Source organism: Camarhynchus parvulus, chromosome 3 (assembly GCF_901933205.1).
Source record: "Camarhynchus parvulus chromosome 3, STF_HiC, whole genome shotgun sequence".
Classification (NCBI taxonomy): Eukaryota; Metazoa; Chordata; class Aves; order Passeriformes; family Thraupidae; genus Camarhynchus; species Camarhynchus parvulus.
The window spans coordinates 48,035,906-48,062,402 of NC_044573.1; the positions used below are offsets into that span (position 1 = coordinate 48,035,906).

A 26,497-nucleotide genomic window follows, 5' to 3' on the forward strand; every position below is an offset into this window, starting at 1 on the left:
CAGGACTTAATTTGACTTTATGTATTACTATTTCTGTAGCTGAATTCCTTGCTAACTGCTGAATCACTTAAATAATGATATTTCCCTACAACTTATTTGTTAGCCATCCTTTCACAAACTGAGGGAAAAGGTCATCACTTTGACACTTATGTTTGACATTTGTTAGAGTTTAAAAATAAAATCCAAACAAAACCCAACAACTAAACATTAAAGCAGTGCCAACTGTTATGATAAGGAAATAGAGTTGTTAGGACTTTGCACTTTTTTCCCCTTTAAGTGTAGCAATTCTAACACAGTCATTAAAATAACTTGCATTAATGCAAATACCTGAGAGTCAGAAAGTTTATTTTCTATCTTGTGCTGCAGAATACCTAATGCTGTGGTTCAGCTGAATGTGTTGACTGAAAGGCACCAAAAACCTGAAGACTAATTCACAGTTCTCCTATTTGACAGGGCTTCATGCATTATTGCTGTTCTGTAATACATATACAGAACATTTAAAATTTAAAAAAAGGCAGTCTGCTTCTCAGCTATCAGATTTACTATCTGTCATCATGAAACTGAGAAGGATTCTAGACTAAAATCACTCAAGATGGAAAACTAGAGAAAATATGCAAGATTTATGGAGAAAAAAACTACTGCTTAATCTCATTTATATAACCTCAAACCACAGAGAGAAATAACTAGGACATAGAAATTGCCTACCACAGCTTGCTCATGTTAATCTTCAGAATAAAATTTTCAGCATTTAGCAATGAGATGTGCCATCTTTGAAGCCCAAAAAATTTGGAAGAACTCCATACTTTTTCTCATGTTACTGCAATATATATTCCTTTTATTTATTATAGTCTCAGAGGAAGAATGTTACAATGTAGTGTTTGAAGCAGCATTTACTTGGCAGCAGAGGACAAAGGATGCATACAAACACAGGCAGAAAAACAACTTTATACATAACCTCATATTCAGAACAAAAATAAAATCCACCAAATTCACTACTGATTTCTTTTTATGCTTATGTTGGGAGTATTTTAAAAGATTCTTTGCCTAGAGAATTATGTAGCTTGATAAAAGCCAAGTACTTTGCAGAGAACAGAATGTAAAGCTATTTCCAATACTACTTATGAAGATAGGTCTGAGGTAGAAAGGTGGTCATGGTTTTCCTCTTCTGTAGAATGTGGTTTTTCTCCTTCTCAGAGTAACTACATTACATTTTAATAGGAGCCAGGATCTTCTCTTCTCACCTTGATAGCTTTGCTCCACTTGCTCAAGACTAATACTTAGCATCTGAAAAGCTCTGTGGAAATGCCAAGTCTACATCACCTTTGAGAGGTAAGCACTATCATCCCCATTTTACAGATGGGAAAACAGAGGCAGAGTGGTTAAATAACTTGCCAAAGAGCTCAGAAAGAACTGGCACTGGTGCCCACAGTAGAAGGTGGTCAACACTGTGCCTGAATCACTCCTTGAGCGGCAGCAGTTCAGGAGTAAATACTGTGGGTGCAGGACAGTCTGGCTGGCAAAACTTCACAAAGCCACTAGAAATTCCTGACCTGCTCTTTTACTGTCCCCTAGCATTTTTTAGTAGCAGAAGAGAATTTTACACCTCTTTCAATACCATTTTAAGATAAGGGGTTTTTTCCTTCAGTAATAATTAAGAACAACACAGCTTTGTTTCTCTTTACTATACATGAAAGGTATCACATGCAGTTTTACCAATTAAAGGTATGTCCTAGAATTAAAGCAAGTGTCCATGCAGCATTGTAAACTCTGTGAAGGCATTAAAATCTCTGATGATAATCTTTAAATTTGAGATCAGATGATCAGTAACATACTTTCCCATAATTATCCTTATCAAAAGTAATAAAATAAATAAATTATCTTAAAGATAGGGATGATCTGCAAGATTACAATGCCAAATGTTAATATCTACGTGCACTGCAGTTCTGGAGAAAGTTCTGTTGCTAATAGTATTGGAAAGGGCTTTCTAATTGTCTCTTCATTTCCAAGAGGCAGACAAAAGAAAGGGATCTCACAGAAATGAGCTTCACTTCATAGATTGTAAATTCCAAAACTTGAAGCAAGTTTGGCCCAGCAGGGAACAGCAAAGCTTTGTCTCTGAATAAAGTTGGGAAGGATTACACTAACTTAGTTCTTACTAAAACCAACTTAAGCTATCATCTAAGTCCTCTTTTTAGCTATCTCCTGATTCAAAGTAAAGTAAAGCTTAAAAAAATAATCCTCCAAATGGAGTGTTGTTTGGAAATAACAAAAAGGAAGTTAAAAATACCACTTAGGTACATGAGGATGCTAATTATTACTTGAAATGAGAGTTTACCTTGTTTAATTGAATTAAAATGTTGTATCTTGCACCTAATGACAATTGTTGTTAACCAGTAACAATAATGCAGATTATGGGAACTTCATATGCCAATGTTGAAAACAATGCAAGGATATTCTGAAATCTCTGTGGTTGTATGGTTAGCATACAAATAATCAGTACAGAATATTACATGTGTGAGAATATAACTAAGGGTACTTTACAATGCAAAAGCAAAGAGCTGAAAGGAATGTATGAACGTAACGTTTTGCTCCAAACTCCTTATGCAGTTCTCTTTACAATTATCAAAAAGAACGTATATAAAGTCCCTGCCCCTTTTCCCCTGGCTGTATATTTATACAAATCAGTGACAAAGATTCCACTGCTCGTTAATTTACAGTTGCATAGAAAGGGAAGAAGGGAAAAAAAAAGATACTATAAAAACAACATCCTTTTCTTTGGGTATTCAGTGTTGTACTGTTTCAAATGGAACACGCGGTGGGAGCACACGGCGTGTCCAGGGTCCCGTGCAGGTTTGCGATGGGTGGAACACGCGGCCGGCAGAGGCAGAACAGGGCTGTGCTGTGTGCCACAAGCACTGCCTGACATCCCAAGGAACACCTCACATGGCCTGTCGGGATGAGAAACATCATCAGTACCACAGGTCAGTACACACAGAAACTTCTACCTGGGCTCAGTCAGCCCAGGACTGTGATGTCATCTTACAAAACCCCTCTATTTTAAAAATTTACATGTATTGGCCTGAGACTCAGCAAATAACTGAGGCAAATAGTTAAAAGAAATCTAAGTTTACAATACTGCAGTGTTTAAAGTCCTCGTTGAAGTGGTTGCCTGTTCGGTGCAGACAGATTATTCTAATGCCTAAGGTGCTGTGTGGCTCCTGATCTTTGTGCACTGGTGCCCACAGGACATATGGACATCTTTGCAAGAACCAGCTTTGATATTGCAAGCTGCTGCTGGCTTTAAACCAACTGGCCCAAATAAATGCAAGCTGGTTCCATCTGGATAGCAGCACAGACCTGCAGAACCATAACACCTGTGGCAGTGCCTGACCTAGTAGAAATTTTCTATTACCTCTGATATTTTGGATTCTGGCTTTCCTGTTGTATCAGTCTAGCTCCCAAATAGACCTCTAGAGAAGAATGTAGACAAAAACCACCCCAACCCCTTTGCTTTAATGGGACTTTTCACTTCCTTTGTTTCCAATGCCTATGCAAGTATGTAAACATGTCTCATACCTGTGGTCTGCCAGTGAAACTTGCTGCAAATAGAAAAAAAAAGGTTAGAAATTTACATAATTCTGCATCTTGACAGTTTAATAACAAAGTTATTTTCAGAAAAACACATACTAGAGAATTAAAAAAAGACTTATCTTTAAAAGACCAAACATTTAACAAGAAATGTGTTGCAGTGCTTTAATTCTTCATAAACTTACTTTTAGCAAGTTTATAGCATTATAATGATATAGTTTATACAAATTGTTTAATCTTCAACATCTGTAGCCATATCTAAACCCCTGAGTGATGTATTACAGTATCATCTGTTTAAAAGGCTCTGTTCTGGACATCACTCAGATGCACAGACAAGACTTCTGCAGTGTTGTACACCTGCCTACTTCTGAGGACCAATGACATAAATAAGGAAGGAAAAAGAGGCATTATATCCATGATCAGTGGATCTGAAGGACAAAAAAAAGCAACAATCAAACCACAAAACAACAAAATCCACCATTGTAAGTATATGAATAATTGCTTCATAAAGGATATTTGAGATAAATAGAAAGATGGATTTCAAGATTAATTATAACCTGAAACCCATGAAAACAAATAAGCAAGACTACTATCTCTGTTAAATTGTCAAAATGAGATAAAAATCATCTGCATAAGGCTCAGATGTTAGTAACTCCTTGCTAGAGGCTGTGGCCATGGCAGAAGAGACAAGTAAAGATGAGGTTATGAAGGAAGATTTTTACTTTCTAGTTTGGTTTTATTTTTTTTTAATAATTGGACATAAGATATTGCACATGAAGACTGTTTTGATAAAATTGAACTTGGATATAATAAAGAGTCTAAGGATGTTATTCTTTAAGGTTAGGAATACTGTGATGCCTAGAGAGTCCATGGAATCTACATCATTTAAAGTCTTACAGAACAGATTTGACAATTGTCCAGCAAGGAAAACAGATTCCTCTCAAATGGCCACAGGAAAAGATGGTAGACTTGGATAGTCTGTCATGGTCTTCCTTAGCAAAACTCAGAGTCTAATGCACTTTGTTGGGAAGGCCAGACTAATAATCCTCATTCTGTGCTTCTAAAACATTTAAGATATGAATCTGATAGTTAAATAAATTTACTTCAAAGTAAAAGACGTTATAGAATGACAGAATGAGAGCAAACATAAGTAGTACCTACTAATTGGGGCAAGGTAGTTTAAGCTGACAATGGGGAAAAAATCACATGAAATATGGAACTGTGCCTTCTTTTAATCTTAAATGCTCAGACAGACTTCACAATATGAAGGGGCCATGGTTTTCACTTGCAGTATTCTCCTGTCTCATTCAAGATGTTTGCTCATGGAATCAGAATTTTTTTCTGTTTTCCAGTCCTGGAGAACAGCCATTATTACCAAGCTTGTCCTAACACAATGCAATTTGCTTTAAATTCATTTGAGCCAAATGACTATGTAGCTGTATAGTCATATAGCAAGACAGTAACTTTCAAAACCAAGAACAAATGCTTGAGTTGCATTTTGTACTGATTTGTATACAGACACATCCTCGAGGTGCGCTGAGCAGCTCCACTAATTGTTGACTTCAAATGAGATGCTCCTTAGAATCAAAACCTTAATTTGCAGAACAAGGGGCTCTGAATTGTTGAAACTCATCAAAATTAAAAAAGCATAGCTGAAACAAGACCTTTTTTGCTGGAACCTCATTTGCTGTTTCAAAACATGCAAGTTCCATCTTCTGTGATGCAGCAATGTGTGTTCAAGAGATAAAAGGGTTGTTTTAACAGAGTCCATAGAGTTTATGAAATAGCACAGAGTTGAGTCTTGATGCTTCCAAAAGGACTGGGCATAAACAGCCACTCTCTGACTTCTGCCTTTTAAAACTGATCATTATTATTACATTTCATTTGAAACTTCCAACAGTTTTGAGAATATATCAAAGTTTTCACTACTATTTTTCTAAGGCAAAAGAGCTGAAATATACATGTCTTTCTCTATATATATGTATAAATGTATTTTACAAAACCCACCATAATACATGAGACAGATTCTCACTTTTTCAAGTGCAGTGACACTGTAAGGAGGATCAGGGGAAATGTATGTCAGCTGATACAGAACATGCATAGGAACAAGCTGGTTTTCCTTTTGATCTCTCTTTAATAGACACTGAATAAAATATCAACTTCCAAAGCATTCAAGCAGGGAAAGGTGTTTAGTGCTGCATTCACAGATTTCCTCTGGTCTATTTAATAACTAGTTCAGTAATTAGTCTAAGGACTTTTTTTTTCAAGCTTTATTACAAAAGCTGCATTCAGAAATTCTGAATCTGCATTCACTTAAGTTCTACAAAAGGTTTTCAGCAGCAGCTAGTGAGATTCTAGATGTCTTTCCTCTTATTTAGGCACTGCTGAAAATTCCACATTGAGCTACAGGCTTTTCTTATAATTAATTGCTTCCACTTAAGAACATTTATCTACCTTCAAAAGTAGTGTATATTGAGGAATTTTAAGGGACAGAATTATACAGCTTGCATATATCTACACAAGAAAGCTCCTCAGAGATACTTACTTTCCTAGTCAATACCACAAGAATGATTTTTTTTTTCAAAAGACCACCTCAAATTCAGTATGATTCTCAAGACATATTTTGTTAAACTTACAGCAGCAAGCTGGAAATGTGTTGTTGATTTGCTCCATAACATCTGTTAGATCTGTGTTGGTATCGTGAGGTGGAACTAACAAGTCATCTGCAGATAAGACAACAAAAAATAATTTTTGTAACAAGAGGACAAACAAAAAGGACAACAACATTCTAAAAGGCGTTCTTAGCCAACATTCCAGTTAATTACTCCTTTATATTTAATGGGAAAACAGTACCTGAAACCTTTGTAATGTGCAGGAACTATCACTGATAATTGCCAGCCTTGGGAGAGGACATGAAAGTTACATTATTGATTTGCAGTCAAACTCATTTCTCTTTCATTAAAACTTAACCATTGCATCCAGGATTTAACTAGAAGTTGCCAGCAAGGAACAGTATTTAAACATTCACAGTTAAATAAAATTACAAGTTGAGATAATTAAACTTAGTAGCTACTCTATTAAAATTCGGTTCCAATTGCAGATGATTCGTCATGTAACTTTCAGAGTGAATACACCATTTTTCTCTGAAAAAAATCCCAACACTTATCTTTTAGATGGTCTTTATTCAATATGTACCAGCCATTTCAATAGTGCTAAAATCCCCCTTGCCATATCTTTGAAAAATTATGCTTAAAATTAGCCAAGAGAATGGCTAGGGAACATAACTGGCTGTGTTGTTGGCAGTTTTGTTGGACAGCATCTTTCATACTGCATGGAATCAGACTCAAGTTCCATGTTTTTCCAGATAAAGTAAACACATAGGTTAATGCTGAATGAACAATGTTCAGTATGCAAGATAATATTTTTCCTGTTTTCTACAGAAACAAAATTATATTTCGTCTGTAACACAAGGCTTAAAAACAGAAACAGGAAGAACTCATACATAAGATAATTTGAGAAAAATATTTTCTCTTTTCCCCTACTTTTGTCCATGCAATGGTCTGTAGTTATTTCTGCTAACTCCTGGTGAAATTAGTGAGTTATGATACCAGAGAATTTAAAATAATCTTTCAAGAGAGAAAGAATCCCTTTACGTGCAGAGCCTGTGCCCATAAATATTTAATTATTCTTAAAGACGTGAACCTTTTGCGAGTGGGAACATCAAAATACCAGGATAAGCAGGGGTTACACAAGAATTTTTAAAGGAGACAGCAAGTGTAGATTATGTGATTTGGACACTTGGTCCTGTATCTGACAGATTACTTGGGTCCATGTGTGTACTGTAGGACAAACAGCTCTTGGCCACTTCAGTGCAATGAAGTCTGGTTCCCCTTTCAGTGAGGACGGATTTGCCCAGTAAATTCACTTGGTAAGAATAGCTGGAACCAAGGAGTCTATTGAGAAAAGTCTAATTCAGAGTCACGTGGATTCTTAGGATAACACAGCTCTTCACAAGTGCAAGGAAGCAACACCTCCAGCTGCACTGAGCAGCCGCATTGCAAAGCTCCTTTTGATTTACAAATCTGTCCAGAAGGTGCCAACAAACCCATCCAGTGGTCACCTATGGCCTCATGAGCACGTTATCTGATGAGAACACTCACCTGTCTGATGGAACTGTGAGCTTGTGTCCTGCTCCAGTGGGAAGCCCAGGGCAGAGTGCTGCGGTGAAGCACAGGGGGAGGCGCCATTGACCCTGGAGTCTGACTCAGGCTACATTGAAGACAAGAAGACACAAATTTAGGTTACTTGTATCCACATAACTTAATTGTAGGCTAGTATGCAGCCATCTTGTTCCTTTCCTTTTTCATGTGCTCTTTCTTGTTTGTTCTCCAAATTATTCAAAGTTGGCTTAACTCTATACAACTGATGAGTGGTAAAAAAACCAAACCAAGAACTTATTAAAAGAAAATCTAGGCTCAAGAACAGCTTTTACAAGACTCCAGTTGATGGTCTTGTTAAAAACAACGTTCTGTTGCATCACAAAAACCCAAGGTAACATACAACACACACAGTATGCCAAGGTTCCCAGTCCAGCTCTGCAGAAAGACTACACAATGGGATCATTTAGGTTGAATTTATCTGCATGGGTATATACACACACAGACAGAACATTCAGCCAGGGCTTCATAAAAAGCTTTACAAGGATGACTAAGCATCCTTAGAAACAATGTTCAATTATGAACAGATTTGTAGAACTCCAGAATCAAATGAACGAGACAGATTAAAAACAACTTCATTAGATCCAAATAGTGGTAGCCAGCCATCACTCCTGCTGATGCTGCTTCTCAACCTTGTGGAAGACACCAAATTCGCAGGAATTTGTACTTCATAAACTCCTGAAAATTATGAGAAATACCTTATATACTTTGAAAAGAAGCCTCTTAAATTCACTTGAAAAATCACAGAAATCAATATTACATTTAACTGTAACCATGTGTGTGTTTGAGATTACATTTAAATATACATATATGAACAGAAAATAAGAAAAGGCTCAGAAATATTGGAAGGGACCTTATTCAGGCATTTCCCCCTTCTTTTCCTTCCTTTTTTATTTTAAAAATTCCTTCAAGGAAGAAACTGGTAATACAGTGTTTGAACTCCAGAAGTGATTGTTCTGAAAAAAACATAAGTGAAATAATATTTACACCTGAGGTAGATTTAACTAAAACTGTTGCTGCTATCACTTATCTTTTTGATTGCAAATAATGAGATTACTCCTAAACAGCTTAAGAAGCAGGTTATTTAAGTAAATCTATCACAAGCAGATACTGAAGTAATATAAAAGATCATTGCTTTTAAGATCTTTTTGAAACTCAGCAATTATCTAGAGCAGCTATGAGACTTGATGCAGAGTTAGAATACAGAATGGCTGTTAATTTGTGCACAATTTTGCTCCTTTGAACTTCACAGCCTTTACTGAAATACTCAATTTCTTGAGATAGCTTCCAACTTAACAATAACAATGTTCAGTAAAACTCCTCTAAATCTTATCTCTTTCAGCATGACAATACTAAAGGCCAGCTTAGACTTAAAGAATAAATCAAGAAATTTTAGTCTGCATAGGAGACAAAGAAAAGTTGAAATGTTTTCAAGCCAGAGAAGGATTTCACTGTCAAGACACTTCTGTGAACAGTGAATTACTATCAGGCAGTTAAGTAATTTGCTGCTCAGTACCAGGCTTCAATCCAGCTAAAGAGTCTAAGTAAAATGAGTGTGGTGGTTTTAAATCAGAAAAGCATGGGATTGCTTAACCCAGGCAATTCTGTATTGCCAGGAACCACTGTCTGAAATGTTAGAGCTGTAGTGGTAAAGAGAGGAAGCAAATTCTCCACAGGTGAAGAGTCTCTTCAATACAGAACAACAGAACTAACTCCAGCAGCAGTTACTGCTTGCCCACCCCACAAACAGATGACAGAGAGAATGTGAATCATCCAAAATGCAAACTTGCACCTGGAGTAAATCTCTGCCTCTGGCCCTGTTCAAGCAGCAACTATGAATAAATTGTGCACAGGTGAATGAGGAGATCTGTGCTGGACATACCAAACTGCAGCACAGCAACACATAGTCAAGGAGAATGAGGCACTGCAAAGTCAACAGCTCATGTTGATAGAAACTAAATGCCTACAAATTCAGGTGATGAGTTAGTCAAGGTACCACTTAGTTGTTCTATTGTAAGTGATAGAAGAGCACTGCAGAGCACCAGGACTGTCAGTGGATAATCTGAGAGAAAACAAAATATACTTGGAATACCTTACATTGATGTACTATATGTTGCTGAGCACTCAGAATGAAATATTGCAGCTGGATTTAAAAACAAGTCAAAACCCTCAACACCATCATCTTCTAATCAGATGGCAATGCCTGATTACTTCATTTTCATTTAAATATACTGATAAATGATACACTGCATAGTTCAAGTGACTGCAATAAAAAGAAAAGCCTAAACAAACAAAACTCTTCTTCTAAATTAAGGACAATATTGTTATGCAGTTGAAGATTGGGGTTTGGAGCAGAAAGTGAAGGTTTGTCACACTGATATAATTGCCTTAATATACTAGCAATTATAAGCAATATATAATCAGATACTGGAAAATGTTAAATGCAAACCAGTTGAGGATATGGCATGATTTAACAATTTTATTGTTGAATAACTTGAGAAAAATAACAGTAGAAAATCACATTGTATTTGACTCCAGTTATATAACACCTACAAAATATGAGCACTTCCATCCTACCCCACTTCAGGTATCATGAAGTTCATGTATTATTCAAAACAACTCAGCAGACAGCCCATAAGCCAGAAACCAAAAGCAAATAGCTCTAGATGTTATTATACACCTGCTTCTTCTTGAAAGAAATAAAAGCAGGGATACTGAGCATGCCTCTGTGGGAATGAGGGAGAGGTTTCCGACTCCAGTCTCAGGGAGTTTTCCAACTTCTTTCTAGTAAAACCAAGCAAATATATGAAGGGACAAATAAGTCCTTCTCCAGAAAACTATGAAGTCTTGGTTTTGTTTCTGTATTACAGCAGTTTTTAAAGCATTCCAAAGGAGATATTCATTTCAACCAGTTTTAATATACAGTGCCTTATTTCACTATGCCTCCTGCTGGTCTTTCCCAAAGAAGAGCCTGAAGTGCTCTGTGGCTTAATGGATAGCTAAGACATACCTGCTCTTTCCTTGACTTCTGCTGCTTTTGGTAAAAAACCAAACTAAACCTCAGTGTCCCCAGTCTGAATCACAAGAAACCTCAAAAATGCCAATTTTACTACCACATTCATTACAGATATTTCTTCTTGCTCCAGAATTTTTCTCCCAGCTATAAAAGAAACAAACTCTCCTATGCTCTTCTGATAAAGCTCTTCTGCTTTCAGCTGGAAAGAGAGTTGCAGCCCCTATTCACTCTCTGTCTGACCATATAGCTGTTGACAGATGATTTTAGCTCCCATTAACTTCAATATCTAATCCAATATGAAACCTCTCTTCAGTAGCTCAGAGAAAACAGAGAAAAATTCAAGCAGACTTTAAATGCCCTTCATAATAGGTCTCACTTTGACTTTGCAAATGCAGTATCTATAAAGGCTGAAAAAAGAAAAATGAAAATGGATTCTTTGTGTCTTCTCTGTCTGATTAACATGTTGGTATCAAAGCTGTCACATGCCAGTTCTGTTTCACCTTCCTCTTTGGCACCCTAATCAATCAGGCAGACAAAAACAACAACATTCTGTGACAGCTACCAATCCTTTGGGCTTGCTAAAATAAAAATAGTATGGTAACCTCAGAATTGTGACCTGAAGTAGACAAATGTGCAGTGAGGATGCATGCACATTTCTGCTGAAGGTGCTCTCTAAAGAATGTCCTAGAATGCTCTCATCTAGATTAAGCAGCTACTACATGAAAGTTTCTAAATTTCATTAACTCTCTACCCCCATATCTGTGTATAGACAGACTCACTCCAATCTTTTGGAGAAAAAAAAGTCCCAGTATTTTATACTCAATGGTATAAAACACCAGTCAAGAGAAGAGGAATGGGGAAAGTTGCTGTTAGAACAGACAGATGGCATGAAATGCCAGCCATGGCAAAGATATTCGAAGATATTGCTATAAGACAGTTGTGTCCTTTAATACTAGTAATTATATTGTTGTTATATATTTTGAGATTGAGACTTCTGAGTATCTTTCTTGCAAATAATCCATCTCATTAATAAGAAAAGGTATTCCTTTCATCCCCTAAAAATAACTGGGACAGCCAGTAAAAGCTAAAGAAACAAATAAATATAAATAGGCTTCCAATAAAGTCCTTCCCCAAGCAGTGAAAGAGATAAAGGCTGTCCTAAAAGGTAGTGGCCAAGCTGACAGAACAACAACATGCTGAAAAGTGGTAATTTTTTTTCAGAAAGGGGGCAGTAATAGAAATCAGTGTTGCTTCATAATTCTATCGATGTCAAAATAAATTTCAAAGAACATTACTAACAATTTAAATTATAATTTCTGAATCCCCATCAGGGGAGTAGCCCCAACATTCTGGAAATAGCTTGTGAAAAATCCAGTAAATTAAGTAATGATATCTATAGAAAGGCACATTGAAAAGCCACAGATAGGTTTTAAAAGAAATAATGCAGATTTTCTCATATTCTTGACTCTGTATGAGCCACTTTATTAAATGACAGAGTAGAAACAAAGACCTTAGGAAGCAATACTTGGAACAATCAGAAGCATTGCATGACTCCCACAGAGACAGGACAATGTGGACAGAAAGCGCAAGAGCAACAGCGCATACAGTAAATGAGTTGTAAACAGTCAGAAATCTTGAAAAATGTCACCTCTATTCTGCTTTACCCTATCTGAACCCAAAAGCTGCAGAATGCCTAGAAAATTTCAAAGGCAGAATTGATAAGAATTACTGTCCCTTCTTTCACCCATTTTATCACAACAAAAATGTATACCCTAAAGGTGTTACTAAGAATGGTGTAAAGATTCCAAAAAGATTACAAAATTGTGAGATCATCCTCAGCTACATTAGAGAAAAAAAAGGGGTTTTAAGGGGTGAACAAGTTTCTGCTCTAAGCACTAACCTGCAAGGGACCATGGGTTTGGCAGAACTTCTGTGTTTTATTCAACCACGTTTCTTTGCAGATTTTAAACCCTTCTTTGAAAGACCAAGTATTGGCCACATATCCCAAGATCATTACTTTATAAATTATTATTAACAATGCACCAGTTGCAGCTACTCAAATACTGATCAAAATGCTGGAATAACAGCAGCAACAAAAACATTTCAGTCTGCTAGAGGGGTAGGGAAGTCACTGGAACAGATGCATCTAAATCCTATTGAGCCAAACCTGCCTAGAAAATTGACGAAGTCAGCCAGTGAAACAAACAGCAAATACCTTAATCCCTGTAATGAGAGTATGATCTACAGCAGGAACTTAGGCCATTTTAATACTTGGTTTATGTAGCCTGTTTCTTGGCTTAGTTAAATCCCCTACTACATCTGACTCATGAAAGGCGGGAAATACTTGCCTTACTGTACTCTGACCCAAACATAATGATAAATTAGAAGAAAACATTCATACAAATTTATCTTCATTACTCAAGCTTCCACACATGATATAGTCTCTAACGACACCTATGTTACACCTTTTATTGTTGGTATTATGGTATATGTTGCTCCTGTTATTTCTATAAGCCAGGTGTGCACATGCTGATTTCCAAAGCAATCAGTGCTCCTTCTGCCAACAAGGAAACCCTATGATCTCCAGCTACCAGCACCTGCTAAAAGTCTCTTACCTTTTCACTTGCGTGAAAGACTACTTTGCTGTAGCTTACTGGTCTAAATATGCCATTCAAGAAGAACTGGATTTTTAATGTAATTAATTGCTCCTTTGTATTTCAGACATATCTTTGGCCATCTGTCTCTGGCATGCTAAGAGAGATCTGAGTGATTAACTGTGATAAAACATAATAATATTATTTAAGGAAAGTGTTTGGTAAAACTTAAGTCAAACATGGAATGTGGCTGGCATCATTACTTGGAGTGGGGTCTATATTTTCTTCCCATGCTTTTTCATTAATGACAAGCTCCTGCTTTTGTTTGTGCTATTCTCAGTGTTCCATAAGTTCCTGTTATCACTCCAGCACATGCAATCTTTTTCTGCTCATTAGACATTAACCATGTCAAAAACAAGAAATCAGCAAGAAAACAAGAATCAGCAATCAAAGATGACTGATTTGAAATGCCTTAAATAAAACAAGCATCTTCTAGATCCATTTTTTAATACTCATAGTAGAGTGTAAGAAAAAACATCTCGTTAGAAACAACTGATTGCAACAGACCAAGAGTACATGGTGAAAATATCTGCAGTAAAATGTCAATGCCTTTGCTCCAACAAGAAACCCACTGTGCAGAAACAATATGGGGCAAAGTGTACAAGTACCTGCTCGAGTAGCTGCCGTAGCCTGTGAAGCTGAGACTCCAATTGTTTATTGTGATCTTCCAATATTTGCATCCTTGCTTCCAGGCGACCTTTATGCTGCCTCAGGAGTTTAGCTTCAGCAATGAGCTCGGCATCTTCAGAAGCATGCTGAGGTGACACAACAGAGTCAGGAGGTGACGCAAGAGGGTTTATTCCTCTCCGAAGATGCTGCTCCTTTAGTTGCTCATATTCTATCTGCAGACTCCTGGGATATTGAAAAGTGTAGGAGAATGATGACTTGATCAAGTAAATGAAAATAAAAGACTTCTTAGATCAAACAATGTTAGCATCTCCAACTAACAATACAAATAGCTCAAACAAAGACAATGTCTTGACTTGTGTTTTATGGGGGATCGAAAAAAAGGCAGTAAAAGTGAAATTAATTTATTTCTTCACAGACACCTCTCTCTTCTAACAGAGCCAGCCCATGCACAATATATGCCTTGATTGTGGATTTTTTTGGGGGGTTTTATTTTTTTTGCTAAAATCATAACTTCTAGGTCTTTCACATCTTCAACATAGTACATGCATGGCTCAAACAACAACAAAATGACAATTCAGACACCAGTATGATGATTATGAGACCTTTGCTCTTCCTCAAGGTCAGCAATGATACGCTCCAACTCTCCCCGCTCTTCCTTCTCCACTGACTTGAGTATCTGAGCAGGACTCTGTGGCTGACTCACAGGTGACTCTCCTCCCAGCGTCTGACAATACTGCTGGATAAGGGCATGCTCATCCTCTCTGAAACAATAAAACAACATAGATAAAGACAGAGCAGTAAAACATTTATTATGTGAACAAACATCTCTATCAAGCTGAGGGATTTCGTTTGTTTATGGAAAAAGACTAAGTGAGAAGAAGAAATTAAGCCTGAAAAACATACTGAAAGGAAATGATATAAACATACAATGCACAGGGAAAAAAAAAGATTAATCTGCAGTAAAGGATCAGTTTAGTTTAATCTATGCATAAAGAATAAAGGCTGCAAGTCATTTGAAAAGAAAGAGTGAAAACAAGAATCAGTGGTTTGAAAAGAAAGAATGAAAACAAGAATCAGCAACCAAAGATGACCGATTTGAAATGCCTTAAATAAAATAAGCATCTTCTAGATCCATTTTTTAACAATATGTGGCATTTTTGAAATTTTAGGAGATAATTTTTGTTTGCTTAATTTACCAGATAAGATTAAAGAACAAAAAGTCATATTAAAATTAGAGAAAAAAGTTCTATTTTTATCCCCCTATTTTGATATACACATACAAGACCTTGAAATTCTGCATTGGTAGTAGATTTCCTTCTTAGAGGTTCAGGGACAGAAATAAACTATAGCACTGTCTTCCTCCTGACTAATATGAAATTACCTTCTGGTAAGGAGATACAGAAGTCCTGACACTTTCAATTATACTTTAATACCCAAGTGAATTTGGTTTTGTACAGATGTGCCTTACTTTCCAAGTTGCTGGCTTTTCTCCATAAATAAAGTCAGATGGATAGAAAGTGAAAGACACCACATCTAAAACCAGTTTACTTGCTTGGTCCCTCAAGAAGGATGAACCAACAACAGAAAAACATATACTATTCATTTTTAAGAGAGAAGTTGCCGCAGCAGTAAAAATTATTAAAAAAACCCTCCTTAAATTATTTCCTTTAACTGACTACAAACCAGATATTGCACACATTATGATATCATGAAGTATTGGCACAAACTTTACCCTAAAGATTTCCTACAGTTAAAGCACAGTCAGAGCAGAGTGGCACACACATGGGCAGTATATACACACATATTCAGGTATTATTTAGAAAAGAGACTTTTTCACATTAAAAATATTTTATGTGCTAACATTTTACCTCCTTTTGTTGGAAACTAGCAGTTGCAAATTCTGCTATTCACTGGTTATGAAATGAAAAGCATCCTCAAAATCAGAAGTTCATTATAGGCAAAGAATTTATTTTTCAAATAAAAGTGTAATGGAGATTTTCAGGAGGCTTTTAAAAATTTCCTGACAGTCAATTTAACATCTTTCATCACAGAATTTCCAAATGTACAGTCTCACTTGAATGAACAGTAAAACCAGTTATTAAGAAAAGTATACCCTGGAAGAAACAGCAGTTATTTCTGTAGTGAGAAATAGTTTATAAATAAATGCATGTAAAAGTGAAAATCATTAGGTGTCTTATGGGACATGCTAATGGATTGGGGGTTATGTCAGAAATAAGTTCAAACTCTTGGGACAAAAGGAGAAAATGTTTGTGACAGGAACAAATGAGAGTTGCATAAATACTGTTTGTGAAATGAAAAACCTTACTTTATCCTGTTAAAGTACCATTAGCTCAGTATATCAATACCAATTTAAAAGCATCATCAATATTAGAAACAAGACAAAAAAGCCAAAGATTTAATAAATCCTGATTCCTGGCATGTCTGTCTTGGAAAAGTACTTGTATCATTTAGCAAAATGATTGGGTTCTTTGTAGTACTGCCTAAGACCAAATTTGTACTGAAGACTAATCTCATGGTAAAACAGCACCAAATTATTTCTTCCCAAGGATAACTACTCACTATCTACCCAAAGCTATCATGTGGACTTCCACTTTCCAACCCATCATCAAGACTTGAAAATTTAGACTTGTGCAATCAAAGAAATGTACATCAAGTAACACTGTGCCTGCTGAAAAGAAAATCCAAACAAGAAAAAATATAGCCTGTGACAGTTCTGTCCACTGGATGAAAAAACTAATTATTGAGTTTTGCTTTTAAAAATTAGTAGAAAGTTTAAAGAAAATAATGTACATTCATTTATCTCTTAGCTGTCTTGGCTGTTGTCAGTACAGAAATGACAACATGGATCTTCCCTGTAAATGAATAAATTTAATGAATTTTTCATTAAATACATACATATATATATAGAGAGAGAGTTAAACGCAATTGGGGTTGCATGTGTATTTAAGTCCTTAAAAAATAGTGACATCCAAGAGTGCTAGCTGAAAAATAAACAGATCAGTGTTCCTTTTTCCTCCATTATCTACAAAACAAAACAAACAAAAAAGTGCCTTTAACTGCTTTATCTTCTTCACTACTTGAGTGATCTCAGGGAAATTCATAATCACTCTTGTTTTTCATTAATACTTCATGTCTACTTGAAATTAAAACAAAGGCTAGTGCAGTTAATGGAGTTCGGATCAGGGCCCAATGTGATAATTAAAACCTCATTGTACTTCTATACCCTTTAGTCATCCTGACAAAAATACCCTAGTCCTTTTAACAAAACTTTTGCTAAAATGATGTAACCCCTCTGGGGGCTTCAAACAGCCCTGCAAAATGTGCAGAGTACCCTGTCACTGAAATACTGAAATGGCCACAGAGAGCCAAGAGTGACGGCAACTCAATGCCACCCCTTGGGTGAGCACAGAAACAGAGTTAAAGCAGGCAGGTGAGAGAACGCAGCTTTATCAGCTGGGCTTCAAAACACTGTTTACATGTGAATTTCAGTGATACTGTGTGACCACACATACAGCCTTCTTTTGTGCAAGGGTGTTGATGATGTCAGGAAATGTTTGCTTGATCTAGTTTAGTCTGGTTATTTTCATTAGGCATCAAAAAGTTGCTGTCTGTGTTTTGAAATAGTTTATAAACAAAATTTAGAACACCTAATCAGGATCTTTTTTTAAATAAGGCTCCGTGAAGCTGGATTTATTACATTTATTGTAATTTGTTAAACCTGAGAATCTGTCAAGATTTTGCATTAGGTGTAACCTCAATTTTTAATGAAACCTATAAAGGCATTTTAAAAAGACTTTACACAGTAAATGCTTACATACTTTTGACTGTATTGTGATCCAGTAGATGAGATCAACACAGCTAAATACAGGTAATTTTATATTTTGGTCTCAAAGTTATTCAGTCTAGAAAAAACTTCATTTCCCTTCTTTCCCACTGGTTCAGAGCCTCAGAAAGCCTACTGGAGAGGCTGTGAATATTGATTGCTCTTTTTTTAGGCATCACACGTTGCAACTGACAGCACGCTTTCCTCACAGGCACTTGATAAAGGAAGTCTTCTGAAGCAAAACTATTTTCACCATGTTTTCTACCTTTGGTCTGTCTTGCAAAATTACTAGTTTTAAAAAACACAACCTTGAACCTGCACTAACAAACCTCATGACTTTAATTAGGATAGATTCATTAGTAGCACAGGAATCCCAGGACAGGGCTTCAAATGACCTGCAACATAAGGTCATTGTTCTATGCCAGGCAAATACTTTCATTTGGAGAATCTGGGACATGGTTCTGTTGAAGTGGTAGGAGATGGTGATCAGCAACCAAAATAAAAGCATCATGTAAAATTTAATTGCTCATTCTTTCTTGGTGGTTGTTTTATTGAATACCCTGTGTGCTTTGAGGAACAACTAGAAGTACACAAAGTCCTTTGACAGCAGAGGCTGCAGTTCCTATTCTGCATTTCACCACAGTAAAAAGCAGCAAACAAGACATCCCAGAAGGTCAGACTTGAAAGAAGTACATCTCAGAGGAAAAGAACCCCCCAGCAAAGAAGCCCAGGGAAAACAGCCTTTGAAGGATCCTATTCTCTTTGTGGACATGTATTTTCAAGATGTCTATTTCAAAACATGCATTGTGCATAAAGGAAGCAAGAGGCAAATAAAGCTGCATATAACCTCTCTTTTATTTGACTATGTTGTAGGAAGAAAATATAGACTTCTTGACTATCACTTTTCATCAATGCATTATTTTATCTGATTTAGAAAACTGCTAAATTTGATTTAAGATAGGAAGATGTGGCTATTTGTGAACTTGCCTCATTGACAATTTTAATTTTTGCTGTAGCGCTTATACTAAGCACTATGTGTTCTAGTCCAAATAAAGTGTACCTTGACCTACTGATGCTATGAGACATACTAGAATAAGGATGCAAAAGGTACTCAAAAATACTTTATCTAATTTACTTGGTCTTATCCTAATTTTACCATCTCATGAAATGAATTTCTCGTTGTGACAAGATACCTTTTAACCCCTTACATCATGCCACAGTATTCAGTTACTACATACTGAGGCTCCAGTTTGACTTACACCACATTAAGTAACAGTGCCAGGTAAAAGTATCAATGACCTTCACTTCTGAATCTGTTCCTACTTCTGAACCTGAGTACAGAGTCCCCTAACAAATAAAATTTAGATATGTTCCAACACTGCCTTAAGAAGAGTGTGAAATAGCATCAACAATGTTGTGGATGTGAAGATAACTGCTAGTAAAGGCACAAACCAGAAAACAGCTATTAAGTCTCTGCATTTATTCTGAAAGTATTTATACTATGCCCACTGCAATTCACTTCAGTATGGGCTGGTTAGGATAGTTCATACCTTACAGGCATAGGAGAGTTACACTCTTGTCCTTTTTCTCTTGCAATTTTTATTTTCATTCTAATACAGCATGATTTATCAAATTGTGAGGCATAGTTTTCTATTAGGAACTATTTATCATTCTTTGTTGTAAAGATTTAATTTTCTCCTTATGCTCATCTTAATTTGTGGATAGGAAGTCTGCTTTAAAGATAGAGATGCTTTTGCATGAATTAAAGACAAATAAAATTCACCACAACATTCTAGCCTAAACATCTAGAGCTGTCTAATGTCAGGAGAAGATGAAATGAAGGGAAAACATTTCTGTTCAGTGTATTTGTTCCAGAAAATTCATGCATGAGAGCATTAGAATACTTTTAAAGAAGCTGGACATACTACAGTAGAGACCATGCCTTTTTTTTTTGCTATCTACAACTATTTTTCTGATTAAGGAAAAAGCATTTTTAATGGACTTCACATATCTCTTGAAAAGGGGAGTGTTGGAAAGGCTTAGTCAGAGAGATAAAAGTCACAATGACATTCAAGAAAACAGGTTAGTTAAAACCCAAGAATTATCTTTGATGAGTGCTTTCTTAATCAAATGGCATATTGCAAAATGTTCCTGAAAATAAACTCATTAGGTTTAACTAAGAGCAGAAGTTCTCTTATTCAAATGTAGATGATTTCTTACACATAATCTCTGAAACATGAAGAATGTTAAAAGTATTGTGAACTTGATAAGACCAAAGAAGTAACTTTCAAAATCAAGTGCAACACTGCCTCTGTTCTATATTCACATTAAACTGAAGGACTCTTCAGGACCGATAAAAATAAGATCATGAAGCAGAAATCCAATTATGAGAAGCAAAGAATTTGATTTCCAAATTAGTAATTGTTTCCTGAATGTTTGAAATAATACTGTAAAAAAAAAAAACTTAGCTCAGAGCTCTACATCAGAACTGAAAAAACCTGTATTCCCATTTTAAATTGCTCCTTTGAATTTTATCCATATAAGAATGGTTACACCATCCCCATTTCTATGTTAAGAGGCATTTAAAAATGTAAGTTTGAACTATAATCCTAAACTCCCAATATTTCAGCAATTTCTGATCCAAACTGAGATACAAACTTCATAGCTCTGTAGTTCCCTGGAAAAGACTATATACCCAATTTTGCAAAGACGTTGCGGGGGCAACCCAACTTTACAACACGGCAGGACAAGAGCTTGTTGCTGGCTGAGGCAAAAAGGTTCTCTTAAACACACCCAGGAACACCGGCAGCTCAGGCGGCGTGACGCCGCCTTGCTCTCTCTCTCTCTCTCTCCTAAAATTAGCTCTAAACCAAGACACCTCTCCATCAAGAAGGGCTGTCAAGCACTAGAACAGGTAGCCCAGGGCAGTGGTTGAGTCACCATCACTGGAGGCATTTAAGGGAGGTAGATGTGGCACTCGGGAACATGGTTTAGTGGTGGACTTGAACAGTTGGATTAGTGGTCTTAAAGGTCTTTTCCAACCTAAATGATTCTATGAATATAGTTTAAACTTCTGAAAACCACAGGTCTTCAGAATTTTGAGTACTTCAGTACTTAATGAGAGCATGCATTCTAATCTGCAAGTAAAACAGAAGGTGCCATTGTGTACAGGGTTACTTTCTTGCCCATATTTTGTTTGTGTAACAGTCCCCTGACCGAGACCCGAATTCAGAGGTCCCTCTCACTCATTGGTACACATGCTTTCCATCTTGATTCTTTTTCTAAGGAAAAGGAATGCAGGGAAATTGCTTTAAAATCAACAGTTGATTTGCCAGTAAAAATCAAGCACACACCCTGCCTTTCACCATTTGGGATGGATGATTGTTTTGTCTTTGTATATGAGTGGGCTCATTAATTTCAAAATACATAACTCAAGTGTATGAGCATTTAGCTGCTTTCAACTTTGTAGCTTTCCTGCCAAATGACAGTATGTTTGCTCTTCTTTTTTTGTGGAAGGGAAATCAAAAGGGAATATTTTGGCTGCATTTTTGTCACTGGTGAGTGTGCCAATGACAGAAACACATTAAAACAGTTTGCATGAAAAAGTTTTCTTTGGGATGTAAATAGAGTTAATTAATCAGGAAAGAGGCAACATTTAAAGGGGGTCACATGTGCTTCTTTCAAGCAAAGTGTTTTAAATTTCAAATTGTTAATAGTGTACTACCTATCCATAGATAGATAGATAGAATAATTTCATTATTAAATTTTAAAACAGTAAATGAAAGTATTACTGACACCAAGAATATTTTTTAACTAAAGCTGAACAAGAACAATTTCAGTTTTCCTCTTTAAAAAGGCTGATGATATTTGTTAATAACTTAGAAGAGGCAGAGTACTACAATGCTGATTTAATCAACTGAACTGATGATAAAGTGAGGTTTAAAAATTTGTTTCTACATTAAAAAAAATTATTTAATCCATCAGCAATTCAAGGGGTTCTATGTTTTCCAAGCATAGAACCAATGCATTTTAATTAGTTTTTACAATAAAGATGACACATAATTTAAAAAAAAAGAGAAAATTGGTAAAATTAATGTAGGACTATGTTTATTAAACAGGACAATTCCAGGTACAAACAGATGGATCAGCAGCCAGAAAACTGAAATATAAACAAGAAGCAGCAACACTGTTCTCACTTAGAAGAATCTTCAAAGTATAGATGATTTTTTATTTTAATAAGAAAGTTGTCTAGGGTCTAGCAAAAGCCTAGAAAAGGATTGTGTTATTTTATACTATGATAAAAGCAGAGAAGGAGTACAAAGCAGAAGGCACAGAGCTGTGGCCTTTTAGGAGCCACATGAAATCTGCTCACTTTTGAAGCAGAATGGCTGACAAACACAGAGTTCCCACACATCATCAAGTGAACATCACCAATTTCTATAATTGGTGCTTGAAATAATTAAACTTATGGAGGCATCCTTGGGCTCATACTTATTAGCTGCTCTCACTGGCACTAAGTCCTGTGTTAGAACTGCTGAGGATTTTAGCATTAACCTATAACCAAAGCTCCTGAGAGGCATAGTGAGTCTGAGTTACTTACACACTTCCTGTGGTGGAGCTGCTGTCCATGAGGAAGGAGCCATTTGTCCTTTCCATCTGTGCAAGTCTGAAAGGGAAATACCACAACTTTCAGACAACATGCTGCACAATTTAAACAGTGGCAGTGGGAAAATCAATTCTACTTAGAAACAGCTCAGATATGGCAGTCTTTGTATACATGATTAGGAATAAACTCCTAGATTTTGTGATGAAAACCTATAATCCAAAGGACTTTTATGAGAAACTTGTGCTATCATTAATTAATTCTACTTGCCAAACAGCAACAAAAAAGTGTATTTTCTCCCTCTATCATAATTATCATTAGCATCACCACAACTCGCATGGCAAAATTAGTTAAAGAGATGTTTTCACAGATGGTTTTCTTTTTGATTTTTCTAAAGCTGGACTAACAAAAGAGGATGAATCCTTTTAAATATAGCACATGCAAAATCTGAAATTATGCTCGGCAAATAATACCACACTGTGGACAGACAAGTCCTGTAAAACACCACAAAAAGCAGTATAATTGCAGGGATTCATTGTCTACAGTTCCTCATTTTGGAAGCAATTAATCTAAAAAGACCAGATTATTAGACTGTATATACAAGGTCACACAGTTCTTTAAAATCAAAGCAGAAATTTTCTATCTGTTCAGGTTTCCAGGAAAGATGTACCTTATGCACATAAGAGATGTACATAAAAATTAAGGAACACTTAATGCTCTACACATATATTCAACTGCACCAAATAAGAGTATTTCCTCTACTCTAAAGATATCTTAATTTCACATATATTTTTGCAGGTGCATTATGCATTACTATAGACATCTTCAAACTTCCTTTCGAAAGGAGTGTGCAAGGCTCTAAAGAACAGGGATCTCTGGTGACTTCTTTTAGAATGGAGCAAATTTGCCCTTCTCTACATTTGTTACTATTCCTGAGGTCGAAGAAGAAGAATAAATGAACGCACACAGTGGATGTCGACTTGATTGTCTCTTCCACCTTGGCTGGGGTGGGACATTGTGCTCCCACATCTCCCCTGAAGGGAAGAGAATCTCTGAAGTGACTCAGGACAAATCAGATCATCTCTGCTCTAAGACATCTCAAACAAATCTAGTTCACAGTGAGCAACGACAGCAGCTTAGCTGCAACGACTAGGACAATAAAAAAGATTTACTATTTTATATGTAACATATACATAACAGATTCAACTAGAAAGGACACAATAAAAATTATATGAAAGACACACAATTATGTCTTCTTTTTCTAGATTTTATTACTAGAAGAAAAAGAATCCTGAGTAGTTTTAGACAGATTCCCTATGAGGCAATTAGTAGTAAATTGTCGATTTTGCTAAGCAATGTTGGCACATAACAGGAACAGATTTAGGTTTGTATCCTGAATGATAATTCACAACTGCACAGTCCATCTTCAGCTAATCTCATCCTAAGCAGAACTGGTAAGAGGCGAGGAGGAGGAGAGGGAAAACAGTTATTGCCCCTAGTATCTCCACTGATCCTTAATGAGAGTCCAGATTTTGAGCTTCATCTGGGCACAAAAAGCCACAGCATTGTGGCACCACAGGCTGAAAAGACGACACAGGTAGACAGAAAATTCTTCCATCTCTCTAGAGAAATTTGTCTGGTTCAGGGGTTTTAATTGATTACAACATGGCCTAAGTTATAGATTCAAAGAAATGTTGGGTGATTAATGTGAATGACATGTTTAAAATAACTGAAAGCTCTGTAATAACTTTGTATGTCATTGTGCTATACTACTAATGAAGCACGAAAATATTTGCTGTTGGGAAAAAAAAATAGGCTGACTGTGGGTAGCCCTTCAGCCTTATTTCCTGCCCTATTTTCTCTTGCTGCAAAGATCAAGCACAGCATTTCCTAGGCATTTAAAAAAATGGTCAGAAGAATTTTAAGGCACCCATAAATAAGACTGCTATTAATTTAAACTGTGAATTTTTATTCAAATAAATGAAAATTTAAAATTGTTTTTCAGCTGGGGAGATCAGATGCAAGAATAAAACCACACAAAGAAAAACCTAGTCAGTTCCCATGGTACTTATTTTTGAGAGGGTGTCTCTGGTTAATATTTCACCATCATCATGCCCTTAACTCCAGATGAGAGGAAATGGCCTTGAGCGGTGCCAGGGGAGGTTTAGGTTAGATATTACAAAAAGTTTCTTCTGTGAAAAGCTGGTCTGGTATTAGAATAGGCTGCCCAAGGAAGAGCTGGAACCACCTTCCCTGGAAGTGTTCAAAAGGCATGTGGGGGAGGCACTTGGGGACATGGTTTAGAGGTGAACACAGTCATGCTGAGTTAATGGCTGGACTTGATGATTTTAGAGGTCTGTTCTGGCCTCACTGATTCTGTGATCACCAGCTCTGAATGTCCAGAAGTGAGTTAACAAAACAGAGACATTGAGATGGACTTGGCATAACAGACATTTTATCCCAACAGGACTAGGGTGACCCCACAAAAGCCACAACATAAAAAAATCTGTAATTACAACCTATTCTGCTAAAAGCCAACAGTAATGCAGGGTGTCAGCATATCACAGAAGAAAACAAAACCCTGGCTCTAATATCCTCCTGGGAAAACTATATATAGAACATGTTCTGTTTATTTCAAAGGTTAAAACTTAAGAAAGAAACCAATAATGACACATTTTAGAAATAACGCAATTTTGCAGCAGCTTCCATTCTGTATGAGAGATGATACATTTAACACATGTATTTTACTTTTAATATGATCATAATAAAAACCTAATGATTTAAGAAGTAAATCTTGTAAGCACAGAGAAAGATATCTTTTTTAAAAATAATATCCAACCAGTAGCGTGTATTAAAAACCGCAGGAATCAACCACAAAATGCAACGGACTAGTGAGAAACTACATCTCTCTTACCTAGTAGCATACTGTTCTATCCTGGAGTGTGTGTCATCATGAAACAGCTGTGGAGACTGGGAAGGACTAGTTTAAAAATAATAATAAAAAAAATTAGTGGTGTCTAAAGCAATTCATGATATAGACAACATTATTTTTAAATCAGTTAGACTGATGACAAGTAAATACATGCACTATATTACCAAGGGCATTATTGCTTTGGGTCAGCCGTGCCCTGTAGTCCCATTCAGGGACATCAGATTAGCTGCCACTGAGCTAAAAGAAATCAACTGGCAAATGAGGCTTTCCAGATAAAGGGGTTCTGCATACTCACTCATATTGCTCTGGCCACATACTGATGAGAGTGATAGGACTGTAAGGAAGACACAAAAAAAAAGAAGAAAAAAGAGATAGAGAAAGAATTAAACTATGAAACAAAAACCTAAGTACTATTTAAGCAAGAGAAAGCTGGAGAAACACAAAATACTTTAAACAGCAACCCACCCTGAGCAAGTAACAATTGATGTAGAAAAGTGACAGCAACAAATATTGCCACTTGTCACAGAGAGGCAGAAGACTGACCTACATACTTAATTTTGTTACATAAAAATAAATTTAAAGAAAAATCCAAATCATGTTATTGATTGAACTGCAGTTCATAAACCATAATCAATTTATTTAAACTCTGCTCAAGTACTGGAACTTTCATTTTAAAGCAAACAATAAAATGTATTAAAAAGAAGTGGGGTGCAAAAACCCCACCAATAAACCTCCCCCGTAAGTCACAGTTATCAATGCTTCTTTTCCTTAGGCATGAAAATAATGAGTTCAATACATATTGTATTACATTCTCACACTTGAATAACTAGAAGAGTTTTTTATTTTCTTTTTTTTTTTTTATTGGAAGGAATGTATTACTGAGTTGGGCCACCTGCAGGGCAGAGAACCAATACCAAGTGTTTTCTTAGCATGGTGCTGACAATTTATCTGTATATTTGCCACATGACTGGACCAACAGAATTTTATTCTGACCTGTGATTATAGTTTTATCA

General features: G+C 36.2%; 1 protein-coding gene across 5 annotated transcripts in view; it reads right to left on the reverse strand.

The window, feature by feature from the left end:
- Positions 1-812: 812 nt before the first annotated feature.
- The window catches only part of UTRN (utrophin), a 342,692-nt gene continuing 317,007 nt past the window's right edge, over positions 813-26,497 (reverse strand). For all 5 annotated transcript variants that reach the window (XM_030944526.1, XM_030944527.1, XM_030944525.1 and 2 more), the window contains 9 exons: positions 25,780-25,818; positions 25,467-25,532; positions 22,550-22,615; positions 14,708-14,866; positions 14,084-14,327; positions 7,749-7,857; positions 6,225-6,311; positions 3,577-3,599; positions 813-2,948 (listed from right to left, as the gene is read on the reverse strand). In XM_030944526.1, coding sequence (XP_030800386.1) covers positions 2,940-2,948; positions 3,577-3,599; positions 6,225-6,311; positions 7,749-7,857; positions 14,084-14,327; positions 14,708-14,866; positions 22,550-22,615; positions 25,467-25,532; positions 25,780-25,818 — 802 coding nt within the window. In that variant the 3' untranslated portion in view covers positions 813-2,939. The remainder of the gene's footprint in view (positions 2,949-3,576; positions 3,600-6,224; positions 6,312-7,748; positions 7,858-14,083; positions 14,328-14,707; positions 14,867-22,549; positions 22,616-25,466; positions 25,533-25,779; positions 25,819-26,497) is intronic.